The sequence below is a fragment of the Aquarana catesbeiana genome, linkage group LG11 (assembly GCF_042186555.1).
Source record: "Aquarana catesbeiana isolate 2022-GZ linkage group LG11, ASM4218655v1, whole genome shotgun sequence".
Lineage (NCBI taxonomy): Eukaryota > Metazoa > Chordata > Amphibia > Anura > Ranidae > Aquarana > Aquarana catesbeiana.
The window spans coordinates 255,069,724-255,095,631 of record NC_133334.1 but is presented as its reverse complement, the minus strand read 5'-3'; the positions used below and the strand labels follow the sequence as shown (position 1 = coordinate 255,095,631).

At 43.1% G+C, this 25,908-nt stretch overlaps 1 protein-coding gene across 2 annotated transcripts in view; it reads right to left on the bottom strand.

Annotated features, from left to right (window-relative positions):
- Positions 1 to 393: 393 nt before the first annotated feature.
- LOC141112681 (fatty acyl-CoA hydrolase precursor, medium chain-like) overlaps positions 394 to 25,908 on the bottom strand; it is a 37,156-nt gene continuing 11,641 nt past the window's right edge. Inside the window, exons 2-13 of one of the 2 annotated variants that reach the window (XM_073605681.1) lie at positions 22,754 to 22,955; positions 21,905 to 22,043; positions 21,329 to 21,462; positions 20,869 to 21,034; positions 18,537 to 18,650; positions 17,981 to 18,076; positions 17,645 to 17,785; positions 13,803 to 13,877; positions 10,009 to 10,156; positions 8,545 to 8,697; positions 3,061 to 3,133; positions 394 to 816 (exon numbers count right to left, since the gene is read on the bottom strand). In XM_073605681.1, coding sequence (XP_073461782.1) covers positions 630 to 816; positions 3,061 to 3,133; positions 8,545 to 8,697; positions 10,009 to 10,156; positions 13,803 to 13,877; positions 17,645 to 17,785; positions 17,981 to 18,076; positions 18,537 to 18,650; positions 20,869 to 21,034; positions 21,329 to 21,462; positions 21,905 to 22,043; positions 22,754 to 22,955 — 1,628 coding nt within the window. In that variant the 3' untranslated portion in view covers positions 394 to 629. The remainder of the gene's footprint in view (positions 817 to 3,060; positions 3,134 to 8,544; positions 8,698 to 10,008; positions 10,157 to 13,802; positions 13,878 to 17,644; positions 17,786 to 17,980; positions 18,077 to 18,536; positions 18,651 to 20,868; positions 21,035 to 21,328; positions 21,463 to 21,904; positions 22,044 to 22,753; positions 22,956 to 25,908) is intronic. The other variant, XM_073605682.1, reaches the window with a different exon arrangement.

Here is a 25,908-nt window from a genome sequence, read left to right as displayed (position 1 = left end):
GAGAGGAATCGGCTCAATTCCTCTCCTATGTGGAACAGACATCCGACATCTCTCATATTTATATTCATTCAAAAGGTAGGTTCATGCTGAACAAGTTAACAGACTGTAACCTGTAGGTATCCCTGCATGCAAGGGTGGCTCCATAGGATGCTGCAAGAGCAAGGATTCATCCTGAAACAGAAAACCTGGGGCAGTGATCATGGCACCAGCTTAAACTGGAACATAGGCAAGGATTAAAAGATAAAGATGCTGCATACTCAGTACGTGATTAAATGAGCTGGTGAAAGTTCTGAAAAAAATTGAGAGTGTAATATGTTGTTTTCGGCTGAGAAAACCCGACATTTTGCGACCTCTAGAATTGGGAGCTTAAATTATTGGTCTATGAGTCTTACAGAGTTGAGAGAATATTTTATTTGACATTTGTAAAGTGTGAAATCTTCACAGTTGCGAACACCATTAAAGATAAAAAAATTGAACATTTGTCAACCTGCCATCCTCCACCCAAAACTCAATTATCATTCTTTAGTGTCATTAAAATTAAAGTTATTTCCTGTGAAAGGTTTGGGAATGGTGATTTATGTTTTCCTAGGATGATACAGAAGGTTATGCAGCTTAGTGAGCTCTCATGCCTACTCCGATGTCTTCTGTGTCTTCTCGGGAAGTGTCTTCTGAATCATCTCGGGAAGAACTTTAGTGAGGAAGTTGAATTTTTTGTCTTTCAGTCTTTGAGAAACTTTCTGCTGAATATCAATCTGCAGATAATATTCATCTTTATCGTACTGTGGCCACTGAGTCATGTCAGATCCGTTTGGGTCACTGTGGAGACAAGGAAGAAATTATATTTTTACTAAGAATTAGAAACATAGAAGAGTGAGGGCAGAAAAAGACTAATGATCCATCCAGTCTGCCACTTGCTGGTGACCCCTATATAGAGAAATCAGGACCTTCTTCCTCCTACTAGTGACTACTTTAGTGATAACTAAAGATCTATATAGAGGAATCAGGACCTCCTTCCTCTTACTGGTGATCTCTCTAGTGATAACTAAAAACTTACAGTATATAGAGGAATCCTGACCTCTTTTGTCCTGCTGGTGATACCTCTAGTGATAACTAAAGATTTATATAGAAGAATCAGGACCTCCTTCCTCCTGCTGGTGATCTCTCTAGTGATAACTTAAGATCTATATAGAGACATCAGGAACTTCTTCCTCCTGCTGGTGATCTCTCTAGTGATAAAATCAGGGCTTTTTTTCAGCTGGAACTTGGTGGAACTCAGTTGCACCACCTCTGGCTCAGGCCCCCTGCTCTCTGCTCACCACCATCACTTGTAAACACAAAAGTCCGGCTTCAAGTGATAGCTTGTCTCCCAAAGACTCCCACAGATCTGATCTTCTGAACAGCTCCCACTGAGAAAAGGAGATGCAGGTGTTCAGGGTGCAGTGCGGATGCTGACACACCCACAAGTGAGAAAGACGGGGCGAACTACAGTGTGAGGGAAGGTACTAGAGCTGGCTGGTTGCTTCAGCTTAACACAGCAGCAAAAGTTGGAAATGTGGAAGATGGTGCAGATTTTAAGGAGGGGGGAGAATAAGGCGATGGTGGGGGGTATTGCATGCAGAGGTCAGAGCTGAAGAGGGGTGAAAGTGAGATGTGGACGGGGGATATAGAGGTAAGCAGCTGTGGAAGAAGGCTGAACTCTGCACTCTGTGTAGCTCACCCCTGAACTTTGCACTATGCACTACCACCAAACTCTGCACGTAGCGCAACCCTGAACCCTGCACCCTCTGTGTAACCCCCTTCGAACTCTGCCCTCTGGTATTTAATGCTCTTTAAGACCCCCCCCATTGTAAAATTTAACCATACCCACTATTTGATGGAGGGTGTGTGTGGAGGAGAAGGGAACTTCGGGGGTCGTGGTTAAGTTCCTGCGCCTATTTTCAGAGAAAAAAAGGCCTGGATAAAATGATCTATATAGAGCAGGGGTGTCCAGCGTTTTGACTTTTCTAGGCCACATTGGAAGAAGATGAATTGTATCACTTTATCACTGTATCTTTATATCACTAGAGGGATCACCAGCAGAAGAAAGGAGGTCCTGATTCTTCTATACAGATCTTTATATCACTAGAGGGATCAGCAGCAGGAGGAAGGAGGTCATCCCCTATATAGACCTTTATATCACAAGAGGGGTCATCAGCAGGAAGAAGGAGGTCCTAATTACTCTATTTAGATCAGGGGTGTCCAACCTTTTGACCTTCCTGGGCCACATTGGAAGAAGAGGAATTGTCTTGGGCCACACATAAAATACACTAACAATATGGATAGCTGATGAGCAGAAAAAAGTAAATGATCACCCATATAGATAATGTATCTGAGTAATAGAACTTTGTTGTCATATTTTTTGTTATAAAAGTAAAAGAGAGCAACATAAAACTAGAGCAATATTTCATACTGATTTGATAAACTAATGCATCAATATCTGGTTCGATGTTTGTAGTAGCAATTGTCAATGAATTCTCAAGGTGCTCAGATATTTTGGTTCTAATTTTGCCCTTCCTGTGCTTTGTCCTTGAAAATAGTTGCTCACAAATATAGGTTCTGCCGAAAACTGATGACATGAATAAGGCATGAGTGTGAGGAGTGGGAGATTTTTCCTTGGGAAGATAAAACTTAGATAAGTCCAGTAAAAAGACGTTGTTAATTTTTGCATGGCCACATGTGTTCGCTTTAAGTGTAAATGCATTTTTTACAAAAAATTCCAAAAAAACCCAAGATTTTTAAGTACATTTATGATTTTGTGTCAGGCCGCAGTCATAGCCATCTTGGGCCACATGCAGCCCATGGGCCGTGAGTTAGACACTCCTGATATAGAGAAATCAAAACCTCCATCCTCCTGCTGGTGATTCCACTCGTGATAACCTTGAAGCTCAGCTTCAGACAAAACTTGTTTAATTTTGCATGGAGTAGTATAGGGTTGGATCCTCTGTTGGAAATGTATTGTTGAATTCACATTGGGTAGATTTCACTTCTTGTCACATGGGGAGAGGAGTCACCATGGCTTACCCTGTTCTAGCAAAGTTGGCCCAATATTTCATCATGGTTTTGCTGAGTTTCTTCTCTTCCTCTGTATATTTATCTGGAAAAGAAAACAGAACAATTTAATTTAATTTCAGCAAGAACAAGCTTGCTCTCCATCAGTCGGTCAAATGTCATGGATTTGCCAGTACTGTATCAGATCTTGGTCCTCTGTCCCACTAATGATATTACAAATACAAATGTTACAAATATGACCAAATCCGAGGTCATATCTCAGAGGTATATGGTATTTTATTACAGTGGCGGCTGGTGGTCAAAATTTCGGGGGGGGCGGCACAAACTAACATGCCCACCTCCCCTCCACGGCAGAGATGAATGGCGGCCCACCCCACCACCCCCCACTGCGGGAGATGAACGTCAGCGATCACCCACCACCCCCCGCAGGGGGAGGGGGGGTAGACACTAGACATTGTGAATGCTGCCTTACCTAATGGAGTAGGGGGAAGGAAGAGCCTGGGCCGCTCCGGCAAACACACAGTGGGACATTCTCCTCTGCACAGGAACAGGAAGTGTGTCCTGAGACATGATTGGCCAGGGAGTTCTTAGACTCCCTGGCCAATAGGGGTTTTCTGATTGGCTGGGAGGAGGATCAGTGTGGTAATAGCAAATATTAATTCGCTTTTGTCATACAAGTGGGTGTGCTTGGGGTGCAGTGCTCTGCGCCCCAAGCCCACCCTTTTTTGAAGCCTATTAGAGCCTCTGGCTCTAATCACGTGCTTAAAAAAAAAAACACCCCTTCAATTGGAATCCATGCATGTAGCTTAGGGGGCCGGACCCATGGATGGGGTGGGAGTGCCCCTGTGCCCCTTATGGAGCGGCTGCCACTGTTTTAACTTATACTTCAACTAAATTAGGGTACATGAAAAATGGGAGCAGGATCTCAATGAGACCCTTGAACTTGATGAATGGCTTTTGTTGGGTCAAGCAGCTTTGAGGTCCCTCATTAACACTTCCATTATTGAGGCAAATGACAAAGTGTTACTACGATTGTACATGGTACCGGTTAGGCTGGGGGCATATGTCCCGGGATGTCGATCACGGCGCATCTGCGCGTGACTTCATATCCGCCCTATTGGACCGGCGCACGCGCACCAGCATCAAATGGACGTTCGTGTACCGCTGGTGACATCAGACACCATTGGGACGAGGAAAGACAAACTGTGGCATTCAGCCACCATTCACTGACAGAGGGTTTGTGAGAGAGAGGTTTTGCACCTCTCTTCTCCCTCTTCACATCAATTTCTTGGATTCCATGATAGGTAAGAACCTCTATTAGCCACTTTATCTTTGTTTTTGATTATGCTGGAGGGATGAAACTTAGCACTTTCTGGTCACCATATTCTCGGGGGGGGGGGGGGGGGGGGGGGGGCTGTAAACCATCTAAGACAAGTTATCTGTCTCACAGCAATGGAGAGACAGGTGCTTGCCCTCTCCCCTGTTTGGTTGACGTTACCTCATATGGAACAACATATACCCATTTCTCCTTGTAGGACATTACTGGCTGATTCTTGGTTGGAGGTTGATTTAATTAAACTGAACCCACACAGTTTGAAGGGATCCTCGCTGTCATCGTTCTATTCTGGACCCCCCATTTTAGCGAATACCATTTCCTTTCCAAGTTCAGCAGCTGAATACTTTTTTCCAATGGGAAAAGGGGAATGAATTGGTAAAAGTTGAATCGGATATGATTAAAGGGGTTGTAAAGGATTTTTTTTTTTTTTTAAATAACAAACATGTTATACTTACCTCCACTGTGCAGCTCATTTTGCACAAAGTGGCCCCGAAGCTGGTCTTCTGGGGTCCCTCGGCGGCTGTCTCAGCTCCTCACCGCAAGAACTAACCACCTTCATGTGAGCTCTCTCGCATGGTGTTTAGTTCTTGCGGGTGCGCTCCCGTGATACAGCCGGTGACTATAGCTGCTCACTGTATCACTCGGCCCCCCTCCCCTGTGCGCCGCGTCATTGGATGTGATTGACAGCAGCGCGAGCCAATGGCTGCGCTGCTTTCAATCCATCCACTCTAGCCAATCAACGGCCAGGCTGAGTGGGAAAGAGGACATCGGGGACGAGCACAGCAGGTTTAGGGGCTCAGGTAAGTAAAACGGGGGGGCTGGGGGGGCCGGAATTGTCGTATGTTTTTTCACCTTAATGCATAGGATGCATTAAGGTGAAAAAACACCAACCTTTACAACCCCTTTAAGGTAAGTCTCGTATATATAGACAAATTGATTTCTGTTTGGTTAAATAAAGTTATTCAAACACCTTTTTTTATACAGGTGATTTTTTTCTCTGTCTTTTCCCTATGGTTGCACAACGACCTGTGGGCCTTGGTTTTAGAGGAACTCCTGTACTCCTGTACCTGATTCAAGTTTTGATTTTTTAAGCATCCAGTAGGCCTCTTTTGTTAATTCAATATATTTTGTACAATTATTCATGTAAAACTTAGTCTAAATGACACAAAAGAAAATTGTAATGATATTTATACAATACAATCTATTGTAAATATTCATAAATATTTGTTTTTTTCACCTATAGCATCAACTTTATGCAGGACTCTTAAGTCTCCTGAGGAAGCTCTTCTGGGCGAAACATTTAGAGCAGAAGTGGCTGCACTGTTGTATGAATTACATGTTATTGTGATAACTTTTATCATTATTAATTTTAAATTTGATATTGAATAAAATATGTATTTACCTTATATGATCATGTTGTAAACTCATTTTGGCACCTTTAAAGTCCCGCTCTTTGTGTCCCTATTTTTGACCTTCTCTGCTATGTTTCATAGGTTGTGGTCAGGAGGGGACAGTGTTTCACATATAGTGGCGATGCCCCAAAGTGCGGCGATTTTAGATCAGAGTATATAACTTCATTTTTTCCCTTTACATAAGTTAACCTGACCAAGTCCCCGAAACATGCTTTACTGGGCAGTGAGGTGGATAAGGCCCCCTGACATCAGAGAAGACTCATCACTTACATATTTGTGTCCGCTAAAATCATCATCGCCAAGTCCTGGAGGTCAGCAGCAGGGCCGATGCTTACCTATTCTGTGCCCTAGGCAAGACTAACACTCATTCCCCCCCCCCCCCCCCCCCCACAGGACTGCAGCTACATCTCCACCTCCTCAGTTGTGCCCACCACCTCCTCCTTTGCGCTGACCTCATGCCTGGCACCTCCTCCACCTCCTCAGTTGTGCTCGCTGCCTCCTCCACTGATCCCATGCCCAGCGCCTCCTCTGCCTCCTCAGCTGAGCCCACCGAATCATCCGCTGCAATGTGAACTTATGCCCGGCGGAGGACCTCATGCCCCCCCAGCTTTGCCTGCCCCCTCCGCCAACCTCATGCCCAGTGCCTCCACCTTGTTTTTCCCGTGTTTCTCGGCCGGGCTAATAGGGAAGTCAGCGGGCCGTGGCTGCACCCTCTAGGCAGCTGGGCATCCTAGGCGGCTGCCTAGTTTTCCTAGTGGGAGCACCGGCCCTGGTCGGCAGCTATATCTTTTGATCAATTCAAACACAAGCTGTCTTGTATTATGATAAATGAATGTTTATCAGAAATAATAAATGATATAATTAAGGTGTTTGAGAAGGTGTGGAACCCATGGATCAAATATCTGACTACTGATCCCAGGACCCTGCCCACTTAAATAGTTCCTAGTCAGTGAAGGTTGGAGCGCAGAGTCTCCCATCTCTCCTTCTCCCTTCTCCCCCTCTTCTTTATCCCCCTTTCTTCTCTTCTATTTTGGCCTTCTGGTCTCTCTTCTCCTTTTGTAACTATGCATTCTCCTATTAACAACACAGGGAACAGGCTTGTTCCAGGAGTTCACTTAATGTGATTGTCTCCCCATGAAGGAGGCTGACAGCCATTAAATATTATGAAGTGAACTCCAGGTTCGAACCAGAGAACACATTTTCTACTACTTTTACACATGATATGCATAATGTGCTCTTATGTAACATATTGGGGGTGACTGCCTTCAGTCTGGGAACAGGCTGCAATATGGTACAACAAATATGAAAACATATGTGAATATAATTCCTTATGCCTAATCGAAATATTGGCACTCTCATCTTGCTTTTGGAATTACCAGTACTTAGGTAATATTCTCTATGTTTTAAGTTTTATCCCATGTGTTCTCCCTATGCATAAACTTTGTCCAATAGAGATTCCACTTACATATTAATTCTTCTGTCTTCAGATAACAGTTTGTGACATGTTTACTACCTTATTGTCAAAATCTTTAATAAAAAGATTGAAACAGTAAGGAGGTTCTGTAACCATCAAGAGCCATTTGAAGCAAATTAAAAAACAAAACTCCAAAAATGACTTTCCTTTTAAATTCCACATTGACACCAATGCATTTCTGTTCAAAGACAGAGCTAAAGAAATGTAGTGTACGATGCCCCATACACACGATCAGAAATTCCGTCAGAAAAAACATGGATGGTTTTTCCGACAGAATTCCGCTCAAGCTTGCCTTGCATACACACGGTCACACAAAAGTTCTCTGAACTTTCGACCGTCAAGAACACGATGACGTACAACACTACGATGAGCCGAGAAAATGAAGTTCAATACTTCCGAGCATGCGTCGAATTGTTTCCGAGCATGCGTGATTTTTTGCGCGTCGGAATTGCATACAGACAAACTCATTTTCGGATAGGAACTTTTTCTGATTGAAAAATAGAGAACATGCTCTCAATCTTTTGCTGGCTGGAATTCTGCCAGCAAAAGTCTGATGGAGCATACACACGGTCGGAATTTCTGACCAAAAGCTCACATCCGACTTTTGCTGGCGGAATTTCTGATCGTGTGTACGGGGCATCAGAATGTGTCAGATATTTGATCTTTTGTAGCTACATTTACTACAAAGTATCTGCTGCTCACATTCTCTCTACTGCTTAAAGAAGAATTGATAAATCATTGCCAGAAGGGAGGAATTTTTGTCACAAGAGACAAAGTATCTCCTGCAAAAAATCCTCCTCCTCATTCCTCTGGCAGTTTTCTACTTGCTGTGTACATTGTGCGGCATTCGCACCCTGCACTGCACACTCTGGGCTCATAAGACAAGGGAGCCCCTGTAGGCATGCGCAGGACTTACATCATCATCAGCCATCCAATGGTTGAAGATGATCACTGCATAACCTGGAAGAATTGGCAGCGGTGGTTGTTGAAGGCTGGGAATGTGGTGTCTTGACCAGTCATGAATAGATGACAGCACAGAAGGAGGTAGGTGTGCATGCTGTGCATACTTATAGATTATGGCAAAAGTTGCCACCCCCCACCAATCAACAAATTTATAATAGTCTGCCAGGTTGTCTCTCTATAGTATTATCAGACAGGAAGTCAGCTGTGCGTTGAGGTTTGTTTCCCTCTTCAAACCAAACTAAATAAAGCCAAAGTCCGAAGGTCCTGATGGGAGACTACTGAAAGAAAAAGTCATTTCCAGCCCGACGTACGTGATTTATTTAGCTCGCCATATGTCATGAAGGGAACTCCGAACACAAATAACAGCTCATCGCCATGATCGGCCTTCACCCACTTTGGTCTACTGTTCTCAAACAAGGACGGACGATGCCGAAATTCATAGAAAAAGACGGGGGATCCGGAATCTGCAGAGGAACAAGAAATATGTTTTGTATAAATCTCAGCTATGGGGTAACAGGTTAAATATTATATACATACTGTACCACCCAACCATCCCAGATTCTGTGGGGCCATTCCAAGATATCAACTAAATCCCGGCATCCCACAAGTCTGAGCTCGAGTCCCAGGACTGGGCTAATGTAGCTGGCAGGGGCATGCTAGTGCTGGGCACCCAAGGCACCTGCCTCACATCTCCTGCCTTGGGACCCAGATGCAGTGATCGCCCACTCTATTACTGTGACAGGCAGCCAGTGGGGAGAGATGCTGGCTGCCCGTCTCAATAATACACTTCAGAGCCGAGGGAAGCTTCCTCTAGGCTCCTCTTCTGCTTGGACACAAATCATGACACAACAGAAGGACCCTATGAGGAGGGATGCCCCCCTGGAGAGAGCCATGCTTATCTGAGATCTGAAGGTTGCATTGGTGAAAGGGGGATTGGGGGGGGGGGGGGGTAAGGACATTTTTTTGCCAGAAGGGAGAATTTGGGAGGGAATTGTGCAGGAAAGGGATGAAGATTTATGCTGGGGGTATTTAGTCACCTCTAAACACAGCAAAATATTCACAGATATACACATTTTTGAATGGAGCCTTAAACTATTTATCACTCTCTGCTATCTCTCCATCACTGTATTGATGAGATCCCTTCACTGAAACCCAGAATCCAATTTGAGGTGTTCCCACCATCCTAAGTTCCTAAGTCTGCACACCTGCTGTGTCCATTATGAGGGGTTCCCACCATCCCTGTGCTTTGTTCCTGGATCTGCTGTGCCCATATTACGCCACCTTAAGCTTCCAGCTATCAGTCATAAACACTTTGCTTGGTGGTTGCTGAACTACATGGAAAGTTGTTTCCTAACTCTTCTGTTACTGAGGATCTGGGTGGACATTCCACCGCTATCCATAGTGGAATGCATACAGTGGGTGATGACATGGCCACCTGCAGAATGTGAACAATTCTGACTATTTTAGGGACTCTGTTGCTGACAGAACTAATCGATCACAGCTTACTCAGGGCAGGACAGAGGACACCCTGAGAGCTCAGCTTTTTACCTGGTTCTGACCAACACACCTATGGAATACTGAAGGGGAGTGGCTACATACAGGTCCCAATATTTTGACTTTTTCACACACGTGCCTGACTGTTAGAGGAATGGGAACAGGATAGCTGATTTTCTGAAACATCACTGGATCACATGAACAGATTAAAACAAAGCTCAGGTGAGTTCTTCCATAACAATTGAAATGAGGGCCCTGGAGGGGCATCTGGAGCCACACACCTCTGTGAAGTTTTGCTATCTTTAGTGACGGAATGACAAACATGACATCGCCCTGCAGGTCTAGAAAGTGATCTCGGTTTTCTAGAGGGTCATCCGTGTTCCCGAAGTATTCGCCCAGCAATGTGTAATCCAGACTGGAGATCGCACCCTGCACATACAGCAAACAACAAGTCATATTCAGATTTGCAACTTCCACACTCCCTGGCTCCCAACTACATGGCTAATGCTCATCCTACACATTACAATCTGACCCTATAATGAGGGGGGATTTACCAAAACTAGTGCACACACAATCTGGTGGAGCTGTGCATAGTAACCAAGCAGCTTTTAACTTCAACTTGATCAGTTAAGCATTAACAATAAAACCTGGAAGCTGATTGGTTACTATGCACAGCTGCACCAGATAAATCTCCCCCAATCTCTGTACAATCTTTTTAGATCTGTGAAGGTTCTTATTTATCCAGATCATAGTGTAGCTAGAAATATATTCTCTAAAACACCTCTTCAGCTCTAATGAGTATCAGAAAGATAACCCAGTGGTGATATCCACATGGGAAGTGCTGACACCTTCATCCAATCATCATAGAATGTGTCAAGAACATGAGGTGGGGTGTGAAAGTTGTAGATCATGCCCTGTTCTAGTTTAGTCATCCCTTAGTGTCAACTGAAGATGTCAACTGTTGTCTGAATGCTGGGGAGGAGATGTTAAAACCACATTATGCATGGAAGACAGATGATGTAGATTAGGGGTTCTCAACCTTTTTGAGAACAGGACCTAACAAATTCTTCCAAAGCCTTCCATGCACAACATTAAATAATACATTCTATAACCACACAATACACACAATACATCTATGGGAATGCAAAACATGTATTGAAACACATGAAGGCTCTGAATGGGGGGGGGGGGGGGGTTGTGGAGTGTGTTAGGGTACTCAGCAGCTAACTGGAGGTTGAGGGGCACTGTGGGACACTTTTTGAGGTGGGGGGCACTATAGAGGGGGAGGCTCTGCAGCAGGCTGGGGGCACTTTTGGAGGCTGGGTGGCACTGTAGGAAGTTGGGGGGTACTGTTGTGGCTGAGGGCTCTCGGGAGGGCTGGGGGCACTGTAGGTCACTATGAGAGATTTGGAGGCACTATGGTACTTGACAGGTACTGTGGGGAGTGGGGGATGGTTGAGAGCCACTGGTGTAGAAGGCCCCTCCCCTGTTCAGGGATAGTTGTTCTAGTTTGCCTTCTTCCATGCCTCTTGCAAACCACCCCTCTCTGTTAAAAAATTGGCACCTCACTGTCCACAAAAGAATGTCCCCTTTCCCTAAGATGTAGGAAAACTGTTCAGCCCTAATCTGTAGGATTTGCCCACCTATCTTGGGTTATTGGTCTGTGGAGAGGTTGTTTCATTACCCCAATGGACATGTCTTAGCATTAGTCACTACACAGCACCAAATATACCAAGTTGGGTATTTTGGGTGTTGGGTATTTAGGATGTCCAACCTTCTGTATTGCAGGGTTTGAAGGACACAAGGATGAGATCTTTATTAAAGGTCCTTCTGAGTTTTTACAACACTCCAGCTACATCAGAATTACTTATTGCTCTGTGTCTTCTACTTCTCCCCTTTGTTTGATGGTCTTCTGTTTTTGCCTAATGTTGTTGATATTTTAAAGTAGAACTCAATTTAATTTTTTTCTTTCTATTGGTTTCCGGGTCCAAAAAAAAAATATTAGAAATTTAGTCCCCAACTTCCTCCTTGGTCTAGTGCCAGAGGGTTAGAGAGTTAATTCTGGTGTTCCACTTTAATAGAAGTCCAGTCTAGAGAGCCACAAACCTCACCAAACACCCTTGAGATGTCGGTGTTCTTTGTCTTTAGACTCTGGGCTTGTCATTACCATCTCAGTCTGATGACCGCCAGTTTGTATTCCAGAGGGTGGTCAGAGTAAAAAAGTAGATACTGGTCTGTGTGAATATAAATACTAGGGTATGTTCCTGACACTCATTAGAATTAAACAAGTGGCTTGGTAAGTTATGAAAGGTCTTAGTAAGCTACGAAACAACATTACAGAACAAGTCCAGTTGAATGCTACCAACTACTACCAACCAATTTTCTTTAATTTACCAAAATTATATAATATGAGGACCACCATGAATGATCCAATTTTTATCCAATCAGGCCCTTTTACTACATTAAAAGACAGAAGTGTGGCGCTAAGTGAGCAAGTGAATAACGTATGAACCTGATAAAGTATTAAAGGCAGTGCAAAATTGAATGTGAACAAACCAAAACATAAAATTCCAAAGTGAATTATAAGCAACTAATGGAAAGTCCATTTGACTTCAGAATAAAGTGATAAGGTCTTTCTTGGATAACCCCAGATGATGTCCAATAGGACGAAATGCGCCGGGTGATACTCTTGGAATCGTTGCCTAAACTCTATTTTATTTACAAGCTTGTTTTATCAGATTTGCTGTAAGTGTAAACCCCCTTTTTTACCATTAAACGTCAAACAGTATCACACTATGTGCAGATAATTTGTTTTTCATGCACACCAATTGATGTGATTCATTGCATGTTTTGGAGTCCACCATGGATACCTGACAGTCTTCATTCAACATTGGGAGGTACCCTTCTTACCTTTTTTATAGTGGTGGGAGTTCCTGTTTGAGGTCATTTCCTCAAGAGTGCCTGTTTGACCGACATGCTATAAGGTCCGTGTGTCCATCGAATCTGGTAAGCGTGAACACTTTACCATTTTGACTGTATTTTCAAGATTCATTCTGGATTATCCAAGAAAGACCTTTTCACTTTATTTTGAACTCTAATGGACTTTCCATAGATGTTTATTATTCACTTTGGACTTTTATATTTTGGTTTTGTTCACATTCAATTTTGCACTACCTATTTTACCTTATCAGGTTCATACATTATTCACTTGCTCACTTAGCGCCACACTTTTGTCTTTTATTTCCATTTTGCACTGTATGTCTAGTGACGTGTTGGCTGCTTATTTTGTTCTCTATGCGTCATTTTTTTATTTTTTACCTTTTACTACATTATTGTTGTATACTTGCATCATTATGGCCCCGGATCATGGGACACTACATTCCATCCACTCACTTTTGGGGTGGGCGCACTCAAATCATGGCCACTTTGTGGGTTGGTCCTGCTCAGGACCCCTCTAAATAGGCAGTGACTACCCATCATACCCACTTTATGGTTTGGTCCTGCCCAGATCTTCTAAATATGTTGGAATTGCCTACTCGTGGCCCATAATTACAATTGAAGCATTTTATTTTACCGCGCCTGTGCAGTAACTCAAATAAGGTTAATGCTGTGATCCCAGGATATGAACTGGAACACAACATAGGTGGAAAAAAGGGCCTGGATGCAAGACTGTCCTGGGACATCTGACATCTATTTTGTTGCTATATCCAAAAGAGATTGTACATTCAGATTGTAACATGTGTGGTGAGCATTTTCCAAACTGTGACAATGTATCTTTGGGGCATTTTATGGGCTTAATATAAGGGGCTAGGGGGATTTAAACCTTAAAACATCATTTCACCCAAACTAGGGGTGGAGTCTGGTGGGCTTGTTATACCCTATATAGACTACAGAGGGGAGATTTTCTGTCAATAGTCCCTAGCCCTGCTCCTCTTTACCATCACCTTGGGTTTCTTCCAGCCCAGACATTTGGGAGGTGCAAGAACCTGTCTATGTTTATCTAGGGGGGGGGGGGGAGCAATACTTCAGCACTCAGTTAACATCCAACAGACTTCCAAAGTCTCAGAGGCCTTACCAGAATCGGAGAACGTCTCAGCTCTGTTTGGATTGACTCCTTCGGCAGTCCGTCCAAGTAAGTTGCACCCAAACTCTGTCCATAAACACATAGATTACCAAAGATGCTCTTCACCTCAGGAAGTCTCTTCTGCTCCTCTTCAGTCACCCAAATAACTGCCACCCTCATAAGGAGCAAACTACATAATTCTGAATAATACTGACAATGCCCCTCATTCCGTTCCATCATCTTACTTCCTGTTTCTTATCTCTAGGCACCTGTGCACTTCAGTATACAAGCAATCTGACAACCTTCCTCACATCTCATAGACTTTCAGTAAACATAGTCTGTGCTGCACCTGTTCTGCAGAACTCACCTCCTTCCACTATCATCTCCAGGATTTTTCCCTTGCTGCACTTATTCTATGGAACTAACCATCTTCCTCTATTATTTCCTGGAAGCACCTATTCTATTAAATGTTTTTTTTTTCTTTTACATACATAATTTATTGAAACATAAGCAACGTCACACACGTTCATCACAAATAAGATACATTCGGTATCAAAAAGCTTACAAATAAACAGGGGTAGGTCTAACATAGACACCTATGCAGAATAGCATACAGGCATGATATGAAGCATTCAAAATCCAACCAATGACTAACCTTGGAAAAAGCTATAAGCACAGTATAATTGTATTAAATAATAGTTGATCAGGAATCATCCTTAAAGGGGGGGGGGGTGATAAGGAAAGAAAACAGGAGATAATGAGGGCAAGGAGAGGGGTTGTTATGTTATGTTTACTAGCCCCTTCCTAAGTGAACACAGGGAGTGATTGGTACCGATCACTCTGGTGTAATTTATCACTGAAGCATAGTAAACTGTATTTACTATGCTTTATTTTGTGAATGAATTGAAAGACTCTGTATAGAAGCTGCAGAGAAAAGGAATGAGGAGAAAGGGAATGAGAAGTCCTTTTCTCTGTCTCATAAAAGAGGCATCAGGGATCTGTTGTTTATTCCGGATTTCTCACTAAAGCTGGTAACATGTGATCGCTGTGACCAATCACAGCAGATCACATGACAGTTGCAAACAATGAATGGCTTCCTTTCATGCCATTCATTTGGGGTTTATTTACTAAAGACAAATCCACTTTGTGCTGCAAGTGCACTTGGAAGATCGCTGTAGATCTGAGGGGGGCATACAAGGAAAATAAAAAACAGCATTTTTGCTTGCACATGATTGGATGATAGAAATCAGCAGAGCTTCTCCTCACTTCGATCTTCCCCTCAGTCATACAATTGTGTTGCTAGCTGTGATTGATCACAGTGATCACATGGTACAGACAGGGCCAATCACAGCCCATCTGTACTGTGTGATTAGCTGTGGCCAATCATAGCAAATCACAACAATACACAGTGTATACACACTGTCATTCAGTAACAATATTTGTTATAGCAGTGAAAGTCACTGCTATAAGCAAGCATAATATGTAAAAAAAAAATCCTGATAAACTCCCCAGAGTGGTACAGTGATATTATGGTAACAGTGTATTGCTCTGGTCACAGTATTAAAAAAAGTTAAAAAAATATATATTGTAAAAAATTGAAAACAATTATTAACATTTTATTTTTATTTTTTTACATACTTTCACCAGTCAGTGCCTCTTGTCACCACCACACCAGTTATCTGATGATGCTGTACTGCACTGGTGACAGTGTGTAAAAAAATAAAAAACAAAATTTGATTTTTTTTTCTTAAAGGGGTTGTAAAGGTAAAAATTTTTTCACCTTAATGCATTCTATGCATTAAGGTGAAAAAACTTTTGACAGTACCGCCGCCCCCAGCCCCCCCGTTTTACTTACCTGACGCCTCGAATCTTCGCTGCACGTTCTTGTCATCTTCGCTGCAGCTTAGCCTGGTCGCTGATTGGCTGCAGTGGATGGATTGAAAGCAGCGCAGCCATTGGCTCGCGCTGCTGTCAATCACATCCGATGACGCGGCGCGCCGGGGGGCGGGGCCGAGTGATACAGCGAGCGGCTATAGCCGCCGGCTGTATCACGGGAGCGCGCCCGCAAGCACTCACCACCATGCGAGGGAGCTCGCATTAAGGTGGTAAATGCTTGCGGGGAGGAGCTGAAACAGCCGCCGAGGGACCCCAGAAGACTAGGTTCGGGGCCACTCTGTGCAGAACGAGCTGCACAGTGAAGGTAAGTATGATATGTTTGTTATTTTTTTTTTAAAAAAAAATTACCTTTACAACCGCTTTAATTTTCCAAAAAATTGTCACAAAAAATTACAACTTTAAACAAAGCGCCATGCCTCTTACATAATACCTCAGACTGCTTACTTTCCAAAAAGGTCATTTGGGGTATATTTGTACTGTCCTGGTGTTTTCGGGTCTCAAGAAATGAGATAGGATGTCAGTACATCAGGATTGATTTTCAGATATATACCATAGTTTGTGGACTGCATAACTTTCCTACAGGCTAAATAATATACACTGATTTGGGGTATGTTCACCAAAGAAATGTGGCAGAATATATTTTGGCCTAAATTTATGAAAAAAAGATCATTTATTTTAAAAATGTTATAACATAAACAAAGAAAAATGCAGGTTTTATTTTTTATTTTTTGGCTTTTTTAATTTAGTTAGCAAAAAAAAAAGCCGGTAGTGATTAAATACCACCAAAAGAAAGCTCCATTTGTGTGAAATAATATAAAAATGTCATATGGGTACAGTGTTGCATACTGTAACGGCACAATTGCCATTCATTGATGCAACAGTGATGAAAGCTGAAAATCGGCCTGGGCAGGAAGGGGGTAAAAGTGCCTAGTATTGAAGTAGTTTCAACCGGTTTTAACTAGTTTTTGGGCTGCGATATATATGGCTGGAAGAGAAAGGGCCATTTGAGTTTCATTCAGAACTAAAAAGAAGAAGAGTCTGAATCAAGTGGACTTCCTGGACCTCCAGGAATTTCAAATGAAATTGTGAACTCCCCTGGATTGAACAATGCTGCATTTATCTATTTTATCATCTGTAATATATCTTTAAATCAAGTAAATTCCTTTTATTGTTATACTTTTGAGCTGTCTGAAATTATTGTACTGCATCCACATATCTGAAAGGTTAAACATAGGAACTTGGAAGTAATAAAGTTTAGCCCTTTATTACTTATTTTCAGATTCATTTTTAACCTCGGTTCACACTGCTGTGACTTATTATGCGACTTGATGCCACTTGTGGCATATAAAGTCACAACATATTCATTTTAAAGTGACACAAGTCACAATGACTCAAAAATAAGTTCCTGCACTGCTTTTCTGCATCTTCGGTGTAACTTCAGTGCCATAGACTGCAATGTAAAAATCACAGATGCCTCTTGGGGGATCAGAAAAGTTCCTTTGTACTTCCTTGCAGTACAAAGGAGTTTTTTCCCCCTGCTGGAGCAAATTGGATCATGCTTTATTTAGGGTTTTTGCCTTCCTCTGGATCAATGATGGGTAAAGGATTGTGTATATAATAATAATAATTCCCTACTGTTGGTTGAGCTGGATGGATTTGTTTCTTTTGTCAACCAGACTAATTATGTAACTATGTAACAGAAGTCACAAGGATTGTCTTAATATATGTTACTTTGATGCAACAGTATCAGAGTTCAGAGCTTTTAACCAAAGCCAAAGTTGCATGAACGTTGCATTGAAGTCGCAAGCAAGTCACACTGGAAGTCGCATAACTTTCAAGTCGCAGGAGTGTGAACCAAGCCTTAGAGGTCACACAGTGAATGGAGGGGGGAGGCAGGAACTGGCTGTGGACTAAGAGATTTAGATTTGTTCTGTGCTGGCTTATCTTTTTTTTCCTACCTTTAGGGCAAGCCATCCAAATTCCTGCTCCGATACGCCAATGATAAATGGCACTTTGTTGTTTTCTTTGGCAGCCAATATCTCCTCTGGGGGTTTCGGCATGAAAACTCCATCCACACAGACTGGTAATGGCAAGAAATCCTGCAGAGGTGCAACAAATGTGAACACAGAGAACTTGTCATGTAAAAAATGTATCTCAGCCGGACATGGTGCTCTCTAAGGTCTGCACAGGACCTTAGAGAGTTTGCCCCCCCCCCCCCCAACCCTCAATTACCCAGCAGACCATACATTCAGTTATAATATAATGGGAGGAGAAGTTTAGCAAACATAGCATACTTTGTTCGACATAATAGATGAGATCTCTTGTTCAGACTTCGTCCGTAGACAGTCCATCAGAGAGGACGGCTCACAGCCCGACATATTAGCCACCATCTGCAAACGAAACATAGAGATTAGGAGGAATCATTACATTTCTGTCCTCCATGTTTTATTATTACTGATGCCATTTTGTTCTAGTGCCCTGCAAAAACTTCACAAGTACTCAGTATCCCCTGTGCAGGACCGGTCCAGCCACGAGGTCAAGGATTAGGTTGGTATATACTGTACACTTAGTAAGAAGATGGGTATTGCATCTAGAAGTGATATTTCGTTTAGGTGGAGCCTGGTAGAGTGAGCCCCATTCAAACCTAGGATCAATTCAAACCTAGCTCATCCACTTTGACTGGACCCTTTTCAAGCCTCAATGCATGAAAAACATACCTGCATTATTTTTAGACCAACACAGGTGTACTACAATGGACAGAGGATTTAAAATTTGTATTTTGGGTGTGCTGATGGGCAGTTGTGTTTCTCTGCATTGTTTAAGTTCAATACAAAGTGGGAAATGACTTACATCTCTGTAAAAAATGAACTCCTTTGGTGAGCTGGCGATGAATCCCTGTATTATGGCCACTCCACTCTGTGAGATAGCGCGATGAAACAAACCCCGGGCCAACGGTGAGAGGACCTGAAATCACATGGAAAGATGTCCATTTTAACTCTTCACATTGTGTTTTCACTCTGCTACCACATTCACCCTGGAAGAGCTACAAGACCAAACAAGACTTACCCGACAGAGCTTAAATATACTACATGGCCAAAAACATGGACATCTGACCATTATACCTATATGAGCTTGTTGGCCATTCAATTCCAAAATCATGGCCATTAATATGGAGTCCCCCCCACCCCATCCCACCTCCCCCACCGCCCCCACCATGACCATTAATATGGAGTTGACATGGGCATTAATATGAAGCTGCCCTCCCTCCATGGCTATTAGTATAGAGTTGCTCCTTCCCTCTTCACCATGGCCATTAATATGGAGTTGTGACTATAACATCCTCCATTTTTCTGGGAAGCCTTTCCACAAGACTTTGGAGTGTCTTTGGGACTTTGTGCCCATTTGTGAGGTCTGGCACTGATGTTGGTTGAGAAGACCTGGCTCACAATTGCTGTTCCAATTCATCCTAAAGGTGTTCAGTAGGGCTGAGGTAACAGGGCTCTGTGCAGGATAATTAAGTTCCTCCACATCAAACTATTCAAACCCCTTTGCAGTCATAGCAGGCTCCTCTTTTCTGGGAAGGCTTTCCACAAGATTTTTGAGTTTCTGTGGGAATTTGTGCCCATTTGTGAGGTCAGGTTGTAAGCAGGTTGATTAGGGTAACCAAGATAGGTGCTGCCCCAGAAAGAAGGGTCGGGGCTAATGTTATTTCTTAATGTTATTTTCTTTGGCGGTATTCTTGGTTCCAACCCACTGGTCCTTTTCCCCTATTAAAAGGGACAGTGGTCTGGAGCTGGAGACCCAATGGGGTATCTGAGTCCTACGCTGTGAATATTCTGGATTCTGGAGTTCCTGGACCATGAGCTGGATGTCACCACTGATGCCAGAGTCTGAAGTTGCTTACCTTCTGAAGCCTTTCACTATGTAGGGGGACTGCTAGTCCACCCTAAAGTTGCCAGCGGCTGGATTCTTCCACCCATGGACTATGCCACAAGAGCAGTGGCGTAACTATAACCTTCAGGGCCCCGGTGCAAGAATTCATGGAGGGCCCCCCTGACCTCCGGCCAGGGCCCTTCCCACTGATCCCAGGGGCAGCAGGACCTGGATAGGAGGGGGAACAAATCCCCTCCATTTTCCTCCTGCAGCCACTGAATGCCTATCAGAGGGAGAGGAGGAGAAGCTAACTTTTAGTGGCTGCAGGAGAAAAATGTAGGGGACTTGTTCCTCTAAATGCCCCCCACCACCCAGGTGTTCAGGAGCAACATGTGTGCTATTGCAATTGTGACCCCTGTAGTTAAGCCCCTGGGATGAGTGGCAGCGGTGTTGGTGGGGGATGGGATCAGTGGTGGTTGGGGAGGGATAGGATCAGTGGCATTGGTGGTGGGGGATGGGATGAGTGACAGCAGTGAGGGAGAGATGGGACGAGTTGCAGTGGTGGGGGGATGGGATCAGTGGCACAGTGACACAGCAAAGGTTCCTCATGTGTGCCTAGCATAGCCTCAGAGAGAGTCACCTGCCTGCCCTACAAAGTATTGATGTTGGATGAGAAGATCTGGCTCACTATTGGTGTTCCAATTCATCCCAAAGGTGTTCAGTAGGGTTGAGGTCATGCAGAACATTCAAGTTCCTCCACACCAAACTGGTCACACCATGTTTTTTTTATTCTTGAATTCATGCAATTTAAAAGCTACAAGATATAATTTTCTCAATTAGCCAGTGGGCCAAACACGGAGTGAGTTTTGTCCGGTTCATCAGGAAATTCAAGTGGGTAGCCCTGTCGCCCATCGCCAACCCAACATCCCTCAAGTAAAAATTTGAAGGAACCAGGTGGAAAATTGTCATCCAATCAAGTGCAGACATTGTTCGGGTATTTTGGCCGCTGGCAGTGCCACCTGTCAGAATATAATAGCTGCAATGGAAGTTTTTGTCAATCCTCACTGTTTAGCATGGATACTGGAATCTGTTCAATTTTTCCCTATGTATTTGGCTAGTTTTATTGAAGCACTTTTACTTCATTTGGACTTCTGAAAATTAATATTTCTTTTCTGTGGACATGTATATATGAAATATTTATCTATGTTTTCCTCCACAAAAATTCTGGCACAATATGTTACACCTATAGAACTGGGCTACAGAAACTGGGAATGTTTGATAAATTCCAGCAATGGTCAGAAGAACTTACCAGTGCAGAGACGCTGATTCCACCCGCCGACTCCCCGAATATAGTGACAGATTCGGGGTCACCCCCAAAATCCTTAATGTTCTGCTGAATCCACCGCAGAGCCGCGACCTGGTCCAAAAGTCCGAAGTTTCCAGAGGCTGTCTGAGCATTTGTGTCATTTGTGGTGCTGGAATATTTACAAAAAGATTAAAATCATATCATAATATGTATCAATATTATAGCCTCCTTTTCAATTAGCTAAGCTACAATGTAACACATGGAAGAAGGAGGAGAGACCACAGCTCAGGACTAGGAGCTGATAAAGGAGTGACATACATTTCTGCCAATAGAGTGCCAGGCGGAGAAGAATCCTTTGCTCTCGGGTTACATGCTGTTGGTTCACTCTGTGTTTCACTCCCTTACAATGTAGATCAGTACAATGCACTCTATACAAGTAAATAAGCCATGTACTGTGACATACCAAAGGAATCCCAGAATTCCCAGTCTGTACTGGATCGTCACATGCACCACGTTTTCATGAGCGCTGATTGCGGAGCCATCATGCATAGCGGCGTGCCCCAATACCAGCCCCCCACCGTGTATGAACACCGTGACCTGGGAGAGAAGAGAGGTTACAGTCTGTAATTTATTCATTTCATTCATTTACCATCCCAGGAAAGTATCAGGCTGTGGGAATCTGACCCTGTGGTACTTCTTAGTTCTTAGCATTGAGGAAGAACTTTGTTTTTCTTTTTTAATAAAAGACTTGTCAAAAACTGTGTATTATGGTTTTTACTTTTTGACACTTTTTTTGGTGAATGGGTAGGGGTACAATGTACCCAATACCCATTCACATAGGGGGGCTTCCAGATTCCGATAAGCCCCCCGCCTGCAGACCCCGACAACCACAGCCCAGGGTTGTCGGGAAGAGGCCCTTGTCCCCATCAACATGGGGACACCCTGCAAATTTGGGTGTTGAGCAAATGCTCTCATGCTCAGGCTGAACCGTTCACCCATCCCTAGATATGAGCACACAGGGAACACCAGTGACACTTACAGGTAGCTTGGCGTTGTCACCTCGGTCAGATGGAGTGAAGACATTCAGGTACAGACAGTCCTCGGATGTGGGAGGAAGAGTCACGTCTATATTGACTAATTTCAACAATTTTTGGAATTGTTCTGCATTCTGGGGGCACCTGAAAAGAGATGTGCAACAGGAAGAGGTGAAGAGGGTCTGACTGAACCTGGACTCATCAGCTTTGGGGGGATGTCCCTTACTGTATATAGCTGCAGCTACCAGTATTTCTCAACTGAGTGCCAACAGATGAAGAATTTCTGCATAATGGGCAAAGCAGGTGTATGGACCCGGGAACTCAGTGTAGGAGTGGTGAGGACTCCTCAAAATGGGACCTGAGAACTCTGCTCAGGGATAATGGAAGCCCTCATAATGGGCACATCAGGTATATAGATCTGGGAACCCATTGCAGGGATGATGGGAACCCCTAAAAATGATCATAGCAGGTGTATAGCCCCAGGAACTCAGCACAGAGGTAGTGGGAACCCCTTATAATGGGCACAGCAGGTGTACAGATCCAGGAACTCAACACAGGGATTATGGAAGACCCTCATAACGGGCACAGCAGGTGTACAGACCCAAAAACTCAGTATAGGATTGGTGGGAGCCCCTCATTTTTGGGCACAGCAGGTGTACAGACTCAGGAACTCAGCACAGAAATAACGAGAACCCTTCATAATGGGCACAGCAGGTGTACAGACCCATGAACTTTGCGCAGATGGTAAGAGCTTTTTAATGGGTTCTAAGGTGCAGAGATCTCACCAGTAGAGTGCCCAGAGATAGAAGGGTCTATTGAGTGAATGAGATGACAGCTCACATCCTGGGACTCACATGGGTGGGTCTTCTGTGGCTTCTTTCACTGACTCCCAGGGTTCCGGTTGTTCCGGAGCTTCAAACCGTAGCGGTCCTACCGGTGGTTTTGCAAATGGGATTCTATAGAAAGCGTCCACGGTTCTGTCCGTTTCTTTTACTATTTGCGTCCTCCCTTGGAGTTTTCCATACCTTGTGTCCACCACGGGTCTACCGCCATCTGCTGGGCGTGAAAACAAAACACATCGACTATTGTTTATAGCAGCCCTTCTCAACCTTTTTACTCTTGAGGAACCCTTGAAATAATATTTAATTCTCTGGAACTTCTGCATAAATCAATGCATTGCAGATCAGTGGGAAAAATGCCCCTTACAGTGGTGTTCAGAATGCCAAAAAATTATTAGTGTCATGAAAACAACCCCTAAAGTGGCGTTGGCTCTGGAAGTATGCACTATCGAATGGGAGTTGGCCACAGCTCAAGGAACCTCTAGCATCTTGTGGAAGAACCCTGGTTGAGAATGGCTGGTCTATAGCAGTGACAAAGTGCTAATAATTTATTGATCTTAATGTAAATATTCTTATCAATATTTGTAGATAATCCCAATAAATAAACTCTTATATAACCTTTATGATAGTAACGTCATTTCAAATGTCATTTTAAATTCCTTTAAATCTGCCATGAAAGTCCTTGTTTAGGAACTTCCTGTTATAGGGAATTATATTTATATATAGATTATTTTATGCCATCTTTGATATGTTTGATTTTTGGAGACTTCCTTACAGCTACATTTATTATAATATTGTTATAAATTATTTTATGCCATCTCTGATACATTTGATATTTTAGACAGGGACTTCCTTACTGCTAAATTTTGTCATATTATTTATATAATAATCTTATGCTATCTCTGATACGTTTGATATATTAGAAACAACTGCTACATTTCATTCATTATTTGCACACTTCTCCCTTGCATATTTGATCGCTTTCTGTATACTGTATGTTTTAAGTTTATTAGAACATAGTACACCTACTGTACCCTATGACAATGTTTTACCACAGAGGCCAATTTTACCACCTTGAACTGAGGAAGTGGCAAAGTCAGGAAATGCGTTGTTTTTGTTTAAGTAATTGGATGCTTTGCTAAAGTAGACAACTCATGCCTATCCTTTGAACAACCACATAGGGCAAACTAACAGACTTTTTTTGTGAGGACTCTTCCTACCAAGCAGAGAGAAATTACACTTAGTACTCCGGGTTGAGACAAGTCCACACTATAGAGGAATATGCTTTGTTCATATTTCATGTCTGAGGTTTACAACCACTATAACACATACAATAAACCCGCATTCACACCTGAGCAGAGCATATTCCTGGTAACTTTGAAGCACATTTTTCAGGCATATTGAAGGCTTTTCTGCAAATGTATCAAGTTTCAGGCATTTTAAAAGGTAGGAGAGGAGCTCCGTAGGAAAGGGAATGCCCCGTACACACAGTCGGACATTGATCGGACATTCCGACAACAAAATCCATGGATTTTTTTAGACAGATGTTGGCTCAAACTTGTCTTGCATACACACGGTCACACAAAGTCGGTCGGAAATTCCGAACATCAAGAACGCGGTGACGTACAACACGTACGACAAGCCGAGAAAAATGAAGTTCAATAGCCAGTGCTGCTCTTCTGCTTGATTCCGAGCATGCGTGGCACTTTGTGCGTTGGAATTGTGTATACTCGGAATTTGCACAAACGGATTTTGTGGTCGGAAAAATTTGAGAACCAGATCTCAAATTTTGTGCGACGGAAATTCCGATGGAAACTGTCCGATGGGGCCTACACACGGTCGGAATTTCCGACAACAAGCTCCAATCGCACATTTTGCGTCGGAAAGTCCGACCGTGTGTACAGGACAGAAGAGTTCTGTAGGAGGAAAGCAGTAAAAGGCATAAAAATGTGCATGAAACAGTGCATATTGCGCATTTACTGGCGCTCCTATTGAAATAAAAAATTCAGTATCAAAAATGCCTTAATGTGCTAAAAAAAAAAAAAAAAAAAACACATTTACTTTTTTGAACATAGGGCATAGAATGTATGGCATAGAGCATAGAGTGTAGAGCAAAGTGCATAGAGCATAGGACATAGAATGTACAGTGTGACGCATAGGGCATAGATGAGCGTAGGGTGTAGACTGTAGGATGTAGAGGCTAGGGCATAGGGAGAGTGAAGCTTACAAGTGTGAACACAAACACTTAGAAAGGATGGGATTCTAAACATTGAGCCATGTCAAGCATAGGGAAAATGAGCAGGTGGTTTATACAGGTAAAACATTACATTAATCCAAAATCACCATATATACGCTTGTAACATTCCTGGCAATCACAACCTATGAAGGAACATCACTACATTGAATATATTGGCTCTATATATACAGGTGCATCTCAAAAAAATTGAATATCATCAAAAAGTTCATTTGTTTTAGTAATTCAATTCAAAAAGTGAAACTCGTATAGTATATAGATTCATTACACACAGAGTGATATATTTCAATGATTTCTCTTTTAATTTGGATGATTATGGCTTACAGCTAGTGAAAACCCAAAGTTCAGTATTTCAGAAAATGAGAATATTTTTAAAAAGTTTACCTTCTAATCAGCTAATTAACTCAAAACACCTGTAAAGGTTTCCTGAGCCTTTAAATGGTCTCTCAGTCTGGTTCAGTAGGTTACACAATCATGGGGAAGACTGCTGACTTGACAGTTGTCCAGAAGACAGTCATTGACACCCTCCATAAGTAGGGTAAGTCACGAAAGGTCACCGCTAAAGAAGCTGGCTGTTCACAGAGTGCTATATCCAAGCATATTACTAGAAAGTTGAGTGGAAGGAAAAGGTGTGGTAGAAAAAAGTGCACAAGCAACAGGGATAACCACAGCCTTAAGGGGATTGTGAAGCAAAGGCCATTCAAGAATTTGGGGGAGATTCACAAGGAGTGGACTAGAGCTGGTGTCAGTGCTTCGAGAGCCACCACACACAGACGTATCCAGGACATGGGCTACAACTGGCGCATTCCTTGTGTCAAGCCACTTCTAAATCAGAGACAACTTCAGAAGCAGTGGCAATTTTTTTGGGGGGGCGGCAAACAGTATAACCCCCCCCCCGTCGGTCGGTTTGTCTCGG